The following is a 13,634-nucleotide window of genomic DNA, read 5'->3' on the forward strand; positions in this document are numbered from 1 at the left end:
CTATCCTCCAGAATGATTTCCTCATCTTGGTGTGTTTTTTAACAGCAACTGACAAATCGTGCATACTCTGCCTTTAATTTTGGCACCTCAGTTTTTAGGCACTGACCTTTGTTTGGTCTCTCCTCTCCGGGTCAGATCACCTTACAGGTCAGAGTTTGCTCCACTTAAAGCTGCTTCTTCATCGGCTTTCTGCACAGTTCTGAACGCTGAACTCGTGAACCCAGGGCTCGCAGGAGCACAGCAGAGTCCCACCGCTCACTGAGGAAGAGGAGGAGGCACTTTAATATCACATCATGACTACATGAAGGTCTGAGAAGATGACACGGGACACTTACTGCAGTCTTTGATTTCAGGCAGTGTTGATGCCTTCCTGTCTGGCTTCCCAACAGCTTCCTGGAGTTTCTCTCATTTGATATGAACCTGCACATCATCCTGTACAGTATGATCCAAGACATTATTTATAAATGTCAGCACAGTCTCCTTTCTTTGTTTACAACACAAAACATAACTATATCTGACTTGTAGGATGAGTGGCAGTGAGCTTTTGGGGTGAAGCTCAGCTCCATCATGCCTTGGTTAAAGTCCTCAGGTCTCTCAGGGTCCCTCAGTGTGTGGGCCAGACTCCTGAAATAGCGTAAACACATTAATCTTAAGATTATATTTAATCATTTTTTTTCCTTCGCTGTGATCACAGAAAACAAGGATATTAATTTTCCAATGTTCAGAGAGCATATTTAGGCTTGGGTAGAATTAACTGAAACCAAATGGGTGACGGTGAGAGCAGACTTCAGAGAAAAATCAGACCATTAGTGGTGCGAGCTGAGGAAGAGTCTGTAAATTATCTCCACTGAAATGTCTTTTGGATTCATTCCAGGTCCAGTTTTCTATTTTCATATTTCTAAGTCCTCAGTTTTTAAAACAAGGTTTCCTTGAGCTCTAAACACCTTGAATCAAATAAAACCTCAAGGCAAGACGCACTTATTGATACAACTACTATATAATACTCAGACACACGGCAATTCAAAGTGCTTTACAGAGACATAGAAATACATCAAAAATAAAACATTAAGACATTTGGAAAATGTTAAAATTGTACTTATAAGACAGAAGATACAAAAAGCAAAAATAGTCGCAGATAAAACTTTTTTTTTTAAAAGACAACAAAAACCAAAGCAAGCAAGCAGAGATGAAAAAGAAGTTATGAATGTACTTATTTGAAAGCCACAGTGAACAGTAAGGTTTTACACCCTGATTTAAAGGAGCTGACAGTTTTAGCAGACCTCAGCCGTTCAGGGAGCTTGTTCCACATGTGGGAAGCACAGAAACTAAAAGCTGCTTCACCTTGCTTGTTTTTTGATCCTGGGAACACTGAGTGAACCTGTCCCAGATCACCTGAGGGGTCTGGATTCTTTGTAACGTACAAGCAGGCTTAGGGAGTAACGGCACATATGTTACGGGATTAAGTAATAAGGATACAAAAAAACAAATAATTTGAAGATGTTGAAACGTTTCAGCTTGTACAACATAAATGTACTTGGTGATTCTGAGGTAATCTGTTTCCTGACTTTATCAAAGGAAAGTGAACTTTTAAATTCACAGTGTGGTCTTGAGTAACACAAAAACACCACTCTCGTTATTAATACTGGTAATGATATAGTAATAGTAAATAGTAACATAAGTAATTTTGTTTATTTAATTTCTTCTTGTATTTTCTTCTTTAACCCTCATGCAACTGTTGATACATATATGTTTTTTTACTTTCATTTTTGGATCATTTTGTCTGTATTAATGCATATTGCATAGATTTTGGCAAAGGAGTTTGTTATATTATTAACTTTTAAAATTTCAGCCTCGGCTCATATTATGTCTTTATTTATTTGTTGTATATATTATGTACCATTAAAACTTTTTTTTTTTTATCTGTCATTACAGCAAACAATCATGCATCTCATGCTTTCATTCTGTGGTCCTGGATGAGTTTTTGTAGTTTACTTTGTTTTACTAGATAGGGTAATTGTCCTTGTGTTGTGTCCTATAGGGGTCTTTGCCTCATAATAAAACTTAACCCTCATGTAACTGATAAAAGACCACAATTAAGCACAAAAAAATGTTCCATGTCAAAAAATGCCTTAAAAATACTATATACTATGTTTTTTCATTTCAGTTCATGCCACAGTAGTGACATCATGTAAACAAACTGGTATTCAAACAGTTAAAATCCTGAAAGTTAATAAATATTTGGTATTATCAGGACTGTTGTTGGTTGAAAAGTGGAACCCAGTGAAAATAATATTAATATATGGTATTTTTGTGGCAGTTTTACCTGAGTACATTTTTTTTAACCTATTTTATTTGATCAGTTGCATGAGGGTTAAAGTAACCATCCCAACCCTGCGTACAAGTAAATCACATGTATTCAGGCCTGAGAACACTTGTTTGTGCTATATACAGTAGATGAGTGAAACGATATTAAAAGACTACAGCAAAGCTGCATAAAGTGTGTATAAACTACTTTTGCTGCTCAAAATGACCTTATATGTATCTGTCTACTATGTGGTGTTACAGGCAGCACCTCCAGTTATATTTCAGACCAGCTGCTGATATAACTTTATAAATCTCTCACTGAGCTGCTGTTAGCGTAAGAGATGGCAGAGAGGCAACATACTAACTTTATCAGACATTATTAAACACAACACATGGACCCCTATGGCTAATTGTGCTGTATTCAGAACTTTTTCACATATTCAGCTCTAACGATGGTAGTTTGAACATGTTAACGTTATACAGCAGGATCATGGCTACATGCCAACACTCTCCCACAGACACACACACTAACATGCAAACCTGTCTGTATAAACACGATGAGGAAATGACTCCTTTAATAGCCCGTTATACTGTCAATACCCGGTTTATGTGTCGTTACCAGTTAATAAAGGAAGCTGAGCCGCTGGTTACAGGTTTCCCAAACCCTGTAGTGCATCTGCAACAACTTTAAAGTAAAAGCGGGCGAGTGAGAGGGACTGTTAGCTGGAATCAAACCATAGACTAATGGAGCCTTGACAGGACACGCTGCTCGGCCTTGCTTCTTACAAAATACACAGTTGCTAATCAGATTAAATAAGGTCATTTTATTGATATTTAATTTCTCTGCTCTTTATTTGTTATGTTTGGTATCGAAGTAATCCAAAAGTAGCAGAAAGCAATCGAGTTACATTACTTTAATACATGGATCCTCCCCAACCCTGGTCAAGAGATTTTCTAAACCACTGGCTCTAGAGTGGGCCTTTCATGCTTTTAGTGGACACCTTAGGAGAGGGTGAGACGAAGGGTGTTAAGTTGGTTGCGACCTCCAACCTCACCTCCGAATCAGTTTTTTATTTTCTGCTTTGTTTGATTCCAGATTTGTATTTTCCCAGCTGTTTCCTGATGGGACAGAACATTGAATGAGTACTTATACAATCATTGACCTACATAATAACTTTTGTTTGACACCTGACTAAAGGAGGTGAGATGGACAAGCTTGTCTAGAACATCTGCATTTCACAGGTACAGTCCATAGAGTGTGATAGAGCCTTATCTCAGGAGAATCACGCTGAACATGCAGTGGAGCATCTCATTCTTGCCTTCGCTTTTCATTTCTTTGGTGATGTTGTGATATGGACCTGACCTACTTACACCTCCTCAACAAAAAAGACACGGTGCACACCTGGAAACAGTGCTGTCCAGGATGTAGCTGTGTCCGTCTGGACTTCTTGATAGGCTGTTGCTTGTTTTAATCAGCTGACTCTCACGCATGCTGCTGTAAATGATGTTAAAATGATTCCAAGTTGTTGTAGTTGGTTGCAGATGTGGTGCGACAGGACAGGATGTATTGTACAAGAACCAACACTCAGGTCACAGACAGGTCCGAGCTCATATTATAGAGCTGTATGGTTTGGGTATATTTATGTATGTATGTATGTATGTATGTGTACTCCAGGCCTGAGGGGTTCAATGTGATGAGTAAATATGAACCACCTGGAGATCCTGGAGGGGAAACCTTGGCTGCTGCGCCTGAAAACAATTACACACAGCACTGATGAAGAGCAGCGGTGAGTGAGTTCACTAATGCAGCTAATGCATGGTCATAAATTAAAGCTAAATAGATGCAATTGTTTTTGCTTTTAATGCAGGAGGAGCTAGAAAATGTTGCAGCAAACAAATTTTCTGAGCATATATATCCAAGTCAAGTACTCACAGGCAGACTACAAGTAAAATGCAAGTCTTGCATGGTCTGTGAAATGCTACAATATTTAAGAGCTGAGCTGAGACCAGGAGGAAGAGCTGCAGTCCTACACGCTTTTTGGTTGTACTAATTCATTTTACATTATGCTACCATTGGTCTAATAATTGTTTGTGAAATGTCATTATTTCCTGGTTTGTTACCACTATTATCAAACTTATTTAAAGGCCAGGTGCTGTCTTCATCCTTGAAGCTCACTGAATAGCTTTGCACCAACGTGCACAGTGAGGAGCAGGACTGAAACCTGGGTCCCGAAGATGAAGAATGGCCTTCTCTCTCTAACTACAACAACTTGCGTTGGTAAGCCCTTTGTTGATTTAGTGCAGAACAAACCCACCAATACTAAGAAGCTTTATTTTATGCCACAGAAAGCTGTGTTTTATTTGCCAAAAGAGCAAAGAGCAGGGTGCAGGATTTTGTAGGATTTAGGTGTATGCAGCTCAGTTTAAGTTATCCAGCACATAACAAAGTACCCGTGTGTGATGATCCTTCAGATTCTCACACAAAACCTCAGTGCACTTCTGTAGGTTTAGAGTATCGAGACCTGGGACGACACTGAGTCAAGTTCAGTTTCCTGGTGAGCTCTCACGGAATGGACTTGGTAAATTGGACATTTAGAGGCAAATCTATCTAAATTAATGTGCCTGTCCCTGGGCTCTTTGTCTCACTAATGCAGTGTGCAGCCTGGGTGGTGAGTGACCCAGCTTTGTGGCATTTTATGAGGACAATAGTAAACCCTGACGGCTCGTCAGACTGGTTACTCCGGGTGAAATATGCCTTTGGGATGTAGATGTGTGCAGGATGCCAGAGGGTGGAAACAGTCCAAGCAGTGTGAATTTAAGAGCAGTGCAGGGCCGTGAGCCAGAACAGGACATTGTGCCCTTTTCTTATGCAACACGGTTACTGATGGGTATTCCTGATTGTACATTATGTGGTCAATTAACTGAGTCTAGTTTCATTTAGTCTGAACACCTCTTTTGAAAATTACCCTTCAGGTAGGTCGGCAGTTACATATTACAAGACACGACAAAGATGTTACATTAATTCACTCTCCCTTTTTCTGAAATCACGTGAAAAGTCTATGAAACATTGTTTATCCTCGACCAGGTTTAAATGTGCTCAACATGTCAGTCCATGTTGAAACCCTAAATCCTGTTCCAGCTGATATTTTAATGCTCTCTCATAAACATGTCAAAGGCCACAGTCTGACTCTGAATGGTTTAGTTGTAAATAAAGAGTAGTTTGACCTTCCTGTACTTTCTTAGTTGAAGGAACAATGCTGGATGACATTTTGTGCTGCTACCCACGTTCTGCTTTGGGACTCTATGGAAATGATATCAGTGGAAAGGAAAATATGTTTCCTTTCACAGATGAACATAAAATCATTTTTAAAACTAAATCTCTGTTTCAGCTGTCTGAATAGGCTTCTTGCAACTACTACACAAAGTAGTTTACATTTTTTTGTGTTTTAGCTTTAATTTGCTGCAATTCATCATTTTTCCTTCCAATAATGAATGTTTTAATTATTAGCTATTGAAAAGCAGTCAAGTACAAAATGTTTCTAATGAATGTTTCGTCAGATTCTTTGTGTTGTTTACTTATTTTCGGTCTATTTAGCCTGATTTATGTCAAAATAACTTCATTATTTATTATGTTTGGCAGTTTTTCTTTCATCATTTATTACTGATACATTTTATTTTTTGTCTATAGGATGTAAATATACCCATAAAATTGAAAGGTGTCACAATGCTGATGGTTCTGATTATTTTGCAGCCTATAAGTAAAGGTTTAATTACAGATTTCGGTCTTATGGGAATTATTTTATCACGTTTAACAAAATTCTTTTGTCCCACATTTACGCTTCTTTAATTGTATGACCTGACAATCGAATTCTTCAGCAAGGTAATCATGTATTCATCATCGTTCTTAATAAATACATTTAGTAAAATGTGAACATATTAACATGCATGACAATTTGATGAGAAGACAGCTGGGAGCTCAAATAAAACCCACAAATCAAATGTATCATTTTGTCATCAAAATGTGACAACTGTAGATTTTATTCAATCAACAGACGATGAGTTTGACACTTGCCTTTTGTCAGAACATAACTTACATTCCACCACTCTACATTGCCCTTTGTCCCATAAACACTCACAGCACACAGTGCATTAAAATGTCTCCAAACTAAAAGTATGCAGTTGGAGACATCCGTTTCCAACTGAATAGACAGAATGACCGGAACACATGTGACGTAAAAGTCGGAGCCAAAATTAAGATTCACATTCTTATTGTCAATTCTAGTTCATTTAAAATGACCCTGAGCAATAATCTGTGTAAACATTTCTACATTCGCTCCAAAATAAAACAACGGAGAAATGAAAAGTCTGTGCCTCCTCTTCTACACGACACATTCTCCATCATCTCTAAATATGTACAAGGGAGTAAATTCCTTTTACAGGCATGCTGGTGTTCTTGTTTACATATTGTATTTTGCCGTACATATACAAGGATTAAACATGACACCAACAGTTCAATGAATCATTAAAGATTCTGGACATTGCTTTATCTTTTCAAACGTGTTTCTATAATGGAGTATGATAAGAGACTGTAATAGAAATATACTTCATATATAGTTATATACGGTATTCAAGGAGTGCGTTCAGATGCTCCAGCAGTAGATATGTAGAGGCTGACAGCTGTTCTGCATATAGTGAGAGGGCAATCAACGTGCTAAGGAAAAGACAGAGCACAGCAGAGGTCACTCTGAGCTAGACTCTGGATCAGTCTGCACCACTCAGCCCTCTTCTGGGTGATGTAGGCCGGGGTGATGATTTGCACAGGAAGGCGTGGCGAGCCCTCCACCCTGGCCTTCTCACATAAGGCTTCAGCGATACAGATAACATACATGCCGCAGTCATAGCTGTTCTGCTGCGAGGGGCACGGCTCCTCCACAAACATCGCTTTTCTCCCTGCACCCAAGAAAGGCTCGAGCTTGCTGGCAATGCGCCGTGCGTGCAGTGAGTTGCTGCCGTTTTGTGAGTCATAGTGGGCAAAGTGGTTGGAGTTGTGGTGGTAGACCAAGAGGCTCCAGTGGGATCCCCCAGCGGTTTGGTTTGAGTTGTCATTAACAGCTAAGAAGACCCAGTGACGAGAGGCGAGATCCAGCGGCTCCAGAAATATAGCTAACTCATCGGGGCAGGAGGCACACTTGATGAACTGGGTGACCTCCGGACTGATGAAGATGATGGTTTCCCCCAGGACTCGGAAGCGCTCAGCAGCAAAGTACTCAAAGGCAAAACCAATGACTTGGTCATTGAGCCAGTAAGGTCCTTCCAGTAAAGACACATCAGAGCGCCGTAACAGGCTGTCGTGGTAGCTCAGCACTACAGGGTCCATCCTCCAACACAGTCAGAGAGGGTCAGACTGAAACAAACAGAAGATTTTAATTTGGGCTGCACAATATAGTAAACAAATCTAATTACAATTATTTTGACACATATTGCAATTGTGATATGATTGACTAGTGAGAATGATAATTTATGCATCAAGTTTAATATTCACTGAAAAAAACCCTAATAAAATCAAGATGATGTCATATCCGTTGGGTACCATACCAAACAAATGTGTTCTTACATCTGGAGAACAAGTTTTGTGGGTCAAGGCATCTCTGCAGTACTACAGTACTTCATTATAATGCTGTTTTGCACACTTTTTTTTACCTTAAACAAATAAATTAAGCTTCTTGCAATTGAAATATTGTACTTTGCCCTATTGTGTTTAATATTTTCATGAATTGTGCATTTGTGTGATTAGTCAATCATCAAATATTTTAATGGTTGATTCTCCATTCCACTTTCCTAATTGTGAAAATTGGCTTCTTTCTTTGTCTCATGTGATTGTAAACTAAATCTCTTCAGGTTTTGAACTGTTGGTGGTACAATAAGGAAATAGTGATTGTGATGTGAATTTTTCATTTCTTCCTGAAATTTTGTGTTGTAAATGTTGTAATTCTTTAAGTAAGAAAGTAACCAAAGGATTCATCAATAATGAAAATGTATGTTATTTGCAGCTCTATTCAAAGGATTCAAGACTTTATCGTCATATGCAGAAATAAACAAGTCAGTAATGCAATGGTGGGTTCATTACGTCTCTGCCTGGTGCCGTCCATTAAGCTATTTGAAATATGATAGAAACAAATAAAATGACGAAAATAGATGCAAATTGATATCCACCCACAGCTTTTGTACACCCATACATAGTGACGTAAACTATTGCAAATACAGCAAGCTGTAAAAGTATGTGCAATGTGCCAAACAAGTTGCATTAAGCCCTTTGTTTGCCACTGTGGGGGGCTGTATCATCAAGCTGCATTGGGTTGTAGATCAATAGGTCATAAGAAAAGTAATTAAACTGGACTGTAGATCAGACAAAACAGGCAATCTGAAGGGATCATTTCAGTTCTTGGACCATCCCATTAACTTCAACTTCAGTTTATTTAAAGTGCACATCACCCAGACTCTCTGTATATTTTACAAGCATTTATCACTATTTTATGTCAGTTCACACACCAAAGATTAATTAAAAAAAGAATCCACTGATATAACTATTAAAAAATAACTGTCATTTGTATCAGTAGAATATTTAGCACTGGTCTAAGTCTGTTTTTTCACAGAGAAACATTTGTGTAAGTTGCATGACACTTTACTGCGCCATGTCACAAAACTTGAACATGATGATGACAACTATTGATCATAAATGGATGTGTAAGAAACTAGAGTACAGGATGATGAAGCAGTCAGTCTCAAAGCAAACGTTCAGTAACAGTTAAGACTTTAACATTACTTGAGCTAACAGAAGGATCCAGTTTTGGCTCCATCTTGACTCAGTATGTGTTGATCGTTGACGTTTCTGAGGGTTGTTACCTGGAAATAGCCGACTGGTATCTAAACATGTTTTCAAATATTTATAATGGAGTTTAATGGTCCATAACTGACAAACTACAGGGTGCCAGTGTCTGTGTAATGCCACTGCAGAGTGTCACATTACTGCAGTGCGTTTAGCTCATTGTTTGTGCCAACAGGCAGCTCACTGCTGAAACGGTCTTTAGCTTTAGCACGAGCTAGCTAACACCACTTTCACCATCACACGACGCGTAACAACAGCGCTAAACAGTCATGGTAGCCTGTAGAACATAAACTATGGAGTGTCAAATTAAAATACACACTGTTGAGCCAGTGTCCATACCTGTAAGAGACACATTCAAATAAAAAGTACCACGAAAACTGCAGTCTTGTCCCTCATTGCATGACTACCGTAAACCGCTGCAGGGTGACGTTAAACGTTTTGCGACAGTGCATCTACCAACAGGGGTTGAAAAAAATACGAACGTTTCACAGTTAGCGGTTATACAAGAGAAATACATATGTAAAAATCAACACCACACTCTTATATAAACTCACAATAGAACCACCTTATAATAAAGGTTGTATTATTTCCTGCTTACTTCCGGTTGTGTCGCTCCGTCCATGGATGTTTTATGTAGACCTGGATACAGCGACAAACATGGCGCCCCACACGTCGCTACAAACATCGCTCACAACGGCCAAAAAACCCTATATTTTCTCAAGCTTGGCCCATTGAGCATGCGTACTAGAGTTCTTCTTCAACCGAGCCTGTTTAGAGCTCTAAAAAACGTGTCCATCGTTTAAAGCAGCTCTAAAAAATGGTTGTTAGTGGTGATGAAACTTGTGATGAACCCGGAAGTTGCAATACCCCGTGCGGCCACTACGCTAAGCTCACCTCACAGTCCAGCTCTGGTGCTGGTGGTAGGGGTGTGTGTGTGTGTGTGTGTGTGTGTCTCCCTCCTCCCCCTGTGTTTTCTCCCCGCCCAGGAGCGTCGTGAACGCGCACCGCTGCGCGTACATGAGCGGCCGCACTGATTAGCAAGGCGAAGTAGAGTTTTCAGCGACCGTCACCGAGCTGAGGACTGCTTTTTATTAATTCACACGAACAGCGAACACGCACGGATAAAAAAAATAATAATGCGCAACTATCCTGCGCGGACTTGAATTTCGAGGAGTTGTTCGGGGACGAGCGGCGAGAGGGAGAAGGAAACAAATTAAATCAGCGGGAATGCAGGGAATTAAATAGAGACTTAGGCATTTTGTCTGGCTACAAGTGTGTCTCTGCGGCTCTGCACACCATCCTGACGAGAGACGAGAAACTTCACCTCCGGTTTACTTCAGCGGGTCACGTCTGGAGGTAAGAGTGTGATGTTTGGGAGCTGGACCCTGCGGGGTGGTGGGCTGCTGCTCCGGGCTGGAAGCAGCAGCCTCAATGAATCATGAAACTTGTTCTTTTAATCTCCACTCATTTTTGCTTTGCAGGATGGTCTTCAGTCGCAGCGCGTTCAAGGTGTGTTTGGTCTCAGTCCGTGCTTCTGTTGAATGAATTGGGCACAGTCAGAGGTGTGTGTGGTGTGTTTACGTGTGTGCTGTGAGAGCTTGTAAAAAAAGTTTGAGCTGCTGCTCAGTGACATGTCATTTCACATTGATGCTGTACTGCTGCCTCTGCACCTGGAGCCACGCATACTGTCTGTTATCTCTCTGTAATGAATCCTGCTCTCTGCTTCACCTCATTTTTTTGCATTTATTTGTCAGGGATGATGCTTTAAGTTGCATTAATACCCATATCCCAATATCCCTAACTCATTTTGAGTGATGCACATGCATGTATAACAGGAACAAACAAAGCAAAACAAAACATAAATGTTCGTGTAGGATGATACAGCATAAATGGACAGAAGCCAGGTAGACAACCATAACAGAACATTAATAATTAATGAACTAAAACATAATAAATCTGGTGTTTCTTACTCATCCTCATTAGGGGTGAAGTTATATGCTGTGTGAATGTATGGCTGCAGCAGGGTGGGGTTAATGTTTACATGTATTATTTAGTGGAGGTCAGACAGCACAGCTTATAATGCAGTGGAGGCAGTACAGAGTGCAAAGCGACTGTAATCGTACAGGGAGGTCTGATGGGGTGAAGAAGCTGCTGAATCATGGCTGTACCACTCAGGCTGTCGGTGGACGGAGAGTCAGACACATCAGGGCTGCAAACTCACAACACCAGATATCATTCTGTAGAGGACGCTCTTAATGCACCTTGTATTTCGTCACTTTAAATCTCTTTTGTGCTTTTATTTTTAACTAGTTCCCAGTAGTGTGGTGAAAGGAAATGACAGGAGAAAGAGATTGGTACTATAAAATACCCTGATTAGATGTAGACCTAGATTTCTGTGATTGTCAGGGCTAAACATCTTCATATCATGGGGCTTTTTGTGCCCAAGTTTTGGTCTTTTAACCGAGTAAAAGAATATGTAATTGTCCTTTTCCGATCAGTATCCCTGTGTCCTTTTTATATGTAGTGTTTCCTCTACATTAATTCAGGAGTGGTGGACCCCCACAGTAAGAACATTAAAAGCGCTATTAGTAAGAAAGGCTGATTTTTGAGTCTCATTCCTCGTCAAATAATGGCGACCCCTCCTACAATCCCAAAGCGTCAGTTTTTGACGAGCTGGGAATGAGACTCAAAAATCAGCCTTTCTTACAAATAGCACCTTTAACACCAAAGCTAGATAAAATGGGAAATTGAACATTATAATCTAGATAACAAAACCCAGCAACACCAAATACACAAGGCCTGGTGTGTAGAAGCAGCCCTTTAATCGTGATCAGTTAACCAAAATGAACAATATTAGCACTAGAACCAAAACTAAGACCAGTAGGGATGAATGTGGAACAAGTACCAACATTCACCCGCTTCCACCACTGCTACAAAAACATAAGAAAACACTGATATATGAGCAAAAACTTTAAGAAAATGACTTTTGATTCTCGTAGCTGTGAGGTTCCGCTGAGAGCCCAGCGTCCTGCCCTCAGATCAGCACAGGTGATGAGAGTAAAGTGGGCCTGTCCTGCAGGAATGTGAGGTCTGAGGAGACACAGCTGCTGTGGCATGAGAGCCGGCCTGGGCTGAGACTCCAGCAACTGGTCCCTGTCGACATCTGACACCCCGCAGGCCCCCGCTGTCTGCTATTTCTAAAAAGACGGGCCTCAGTTTATATCACATCAGAGGGAGCTGTGTTCCGAGATATCACCTGAGAGACTGAAACAGAGGTCTGAGGGCTCAGTTTGGGAGCTCTCAGACCTCCTTTGCAGGAGCTAATCTGTTCGGCTGTAGGAGATTTGTGGGTTTATGAACATTTTGCAGTGCTGAAATAAGATAATCTGCCTTTCTAATTCTGCTTTGAATACTTAACCCTTCTGAGACTGAATCACAAACGTGTGCATGCAAAATCTCAACCGTCAGTGTTCTCTCAGGGAAACAATGAATGACTTCAGCTTTTGTCACCTTGTGCATCATGTCCTGTCAGCCAGTTAGACCTGGGGTGTGTCCTCACGTTTGGCCATTCTTGTTCTTTCTTTCCGTCCAACTTGACTTGTTACAAATGCAGATGTCCGTCAGTATGAAACTGTGGCCATTACATTCCTGTTAGTCAGCCATGATGCAAATACAACTGAGATTGTCTAAGATAAGCTGGCGTAGTTGGTCATAGACTGCTTCAGTTGTATTTCCTCGAACATCTCCCAAACTTGTGCTCAAAAGAAAAGTTGATTTCCAAAGAGAGAAAGACTTTAGTTCATTGAGTACAGATCTGGGCCTCAGAGGATGCCTCCTGTGTGTTTGAGTGTGTCATACATACTGCAGCACCCTTTAAATGTGGAGCAGCTGAGGCTTCATGATGGCAGAGAGAGCAACCAGCACTCTGCAGTTTTAAACTCTCCTGTCATAAAGTATACATCAGAAGAAAAATAACTCTCATGTTCTTTTTATAGTGAAAAATGTTGTAAGGATTAGGTTAAGAGAGGCGTTGCTGTTGTGGTGGTTACGGCATTTTCATTCAAAATGTATCATCATGTTGGGATGAGAGCTTCAACAATTAGTTGATCTAAAGAAGATAAATCGCCAACTGTTTTGATGTTTGTTTCAAGCAGAAATGTCAAACATTTGCTGGGTCCAGCTTCATAAAAAAAAGAATTTGCTGCTTTTCTTTGTCATTTATAAGTAAATGAGTCTGGAGTGTTGGTTGGATATAAGGCAGATTTGAAGACATCACATTTTTTAAGTTTTTTTTTGGACATTTTACAGACTAAACGAATATCGCTTTGACGTCGCTTAAGTATTGAAGTTAGGTTGAATACAGTGCTGCTTTTTGCTGCTATTTCTACTGTTTTTGTCTGACTTACTGGTTTTAGGTCGTGGGTATTAACCTAACATTGGCTGA

General features: G+C 40.2%; 2 protein-coding genes across 15 annotated transcripts in view; one reads left to right on the forward strand and one right to left on the reverse strand.

The window, feature by feature from the left end:
- Positions 1 to 6,305: 6,305 nt before the first annotated feature.
- On the reverse strand, positions 6,306 to 10,132 carry senp8 (SUMO peptidase family member, NEDD8 specific). 4 transcript variants are annotated; one of them, XM_084356691.1, is made up of 2 exons: positions 10,085 to 10,132; positions 6,306 to 7,708 (listed from the first exon to the last, which is right to left on the reverse strand). In XM_084356691.1, exon 2 carries the CDS (start codon positions 7,679 to 7,681, stop codon positions 7,016 to 7,018), a length of 666 nt encoding a protein of 221 aa, XP_084212817.1. In that variant the 5' UTR covers positions 7,682 to 7,708; positions 10,085 to 10,132; the 3' UTR covers positions 6,306 to 7,015. The 4 variants fall into 4 exon arrangements, with proteins under 4 accessions (XP_084212817.1, XP_084212816.1, XP_084212815.1 ...); XM_084356690.1 differs by lacking the exon at positions 10,085 to 10,132 and adding an exon at positions 9,789 to 10,072; XM_084356689.1 differs by lacking the exon at positions 10,085 to 10,132 and adding an exon at positions 9,530 to 9,677.
- A 2-nt stretch (positions 10,133 to 10,134) lies between these two features.
- Positions 10,135 to 13,634, forward strand: part of myo9aa (myosin IXAa) — a 116,180-nt gene continuing 112,680 nt past the window's right edge. For 8 of the 11 annotated variants that reach the window (XM_084356605.1, XM_084356609.1, XM_084356610.1 and 5 more), the window contains exon 1: positions 10,135 to 10,546. The gene's annotated coding sequence lies outside the window, so the exon portion shown is untranslated. The remainder of the gene's footprint in view (positions 10,547 to 13,634) is intronic. The other 3 variants (XM_084356614.1, XM_084356615.1, XM_084356607.1) reach the window with 1 other exon arrangement.

Source organism: Pagrus pagrus (assembly GCF_965226575.1).
Source record: "Pagrus pagrus genome assembly, chromosome: 1".
Classification (NCBI taxonomy): domain Eukaryota; kingdom Metazoa; phylum Chordata; class Actinopteri; order Spariformes; family Sparidae; genus Pagrus; species Pagrus pagrus.

What these genes read in the sequence shown, in the direction of transcription:
- senp8 (XM_084356691.1), bottom strand. Translation starts at nt 7,681, where the DNA reads ATGGACCCTGTAGTGCTGAGCTACCACGACAGCCTGTTACGGCGCTCT.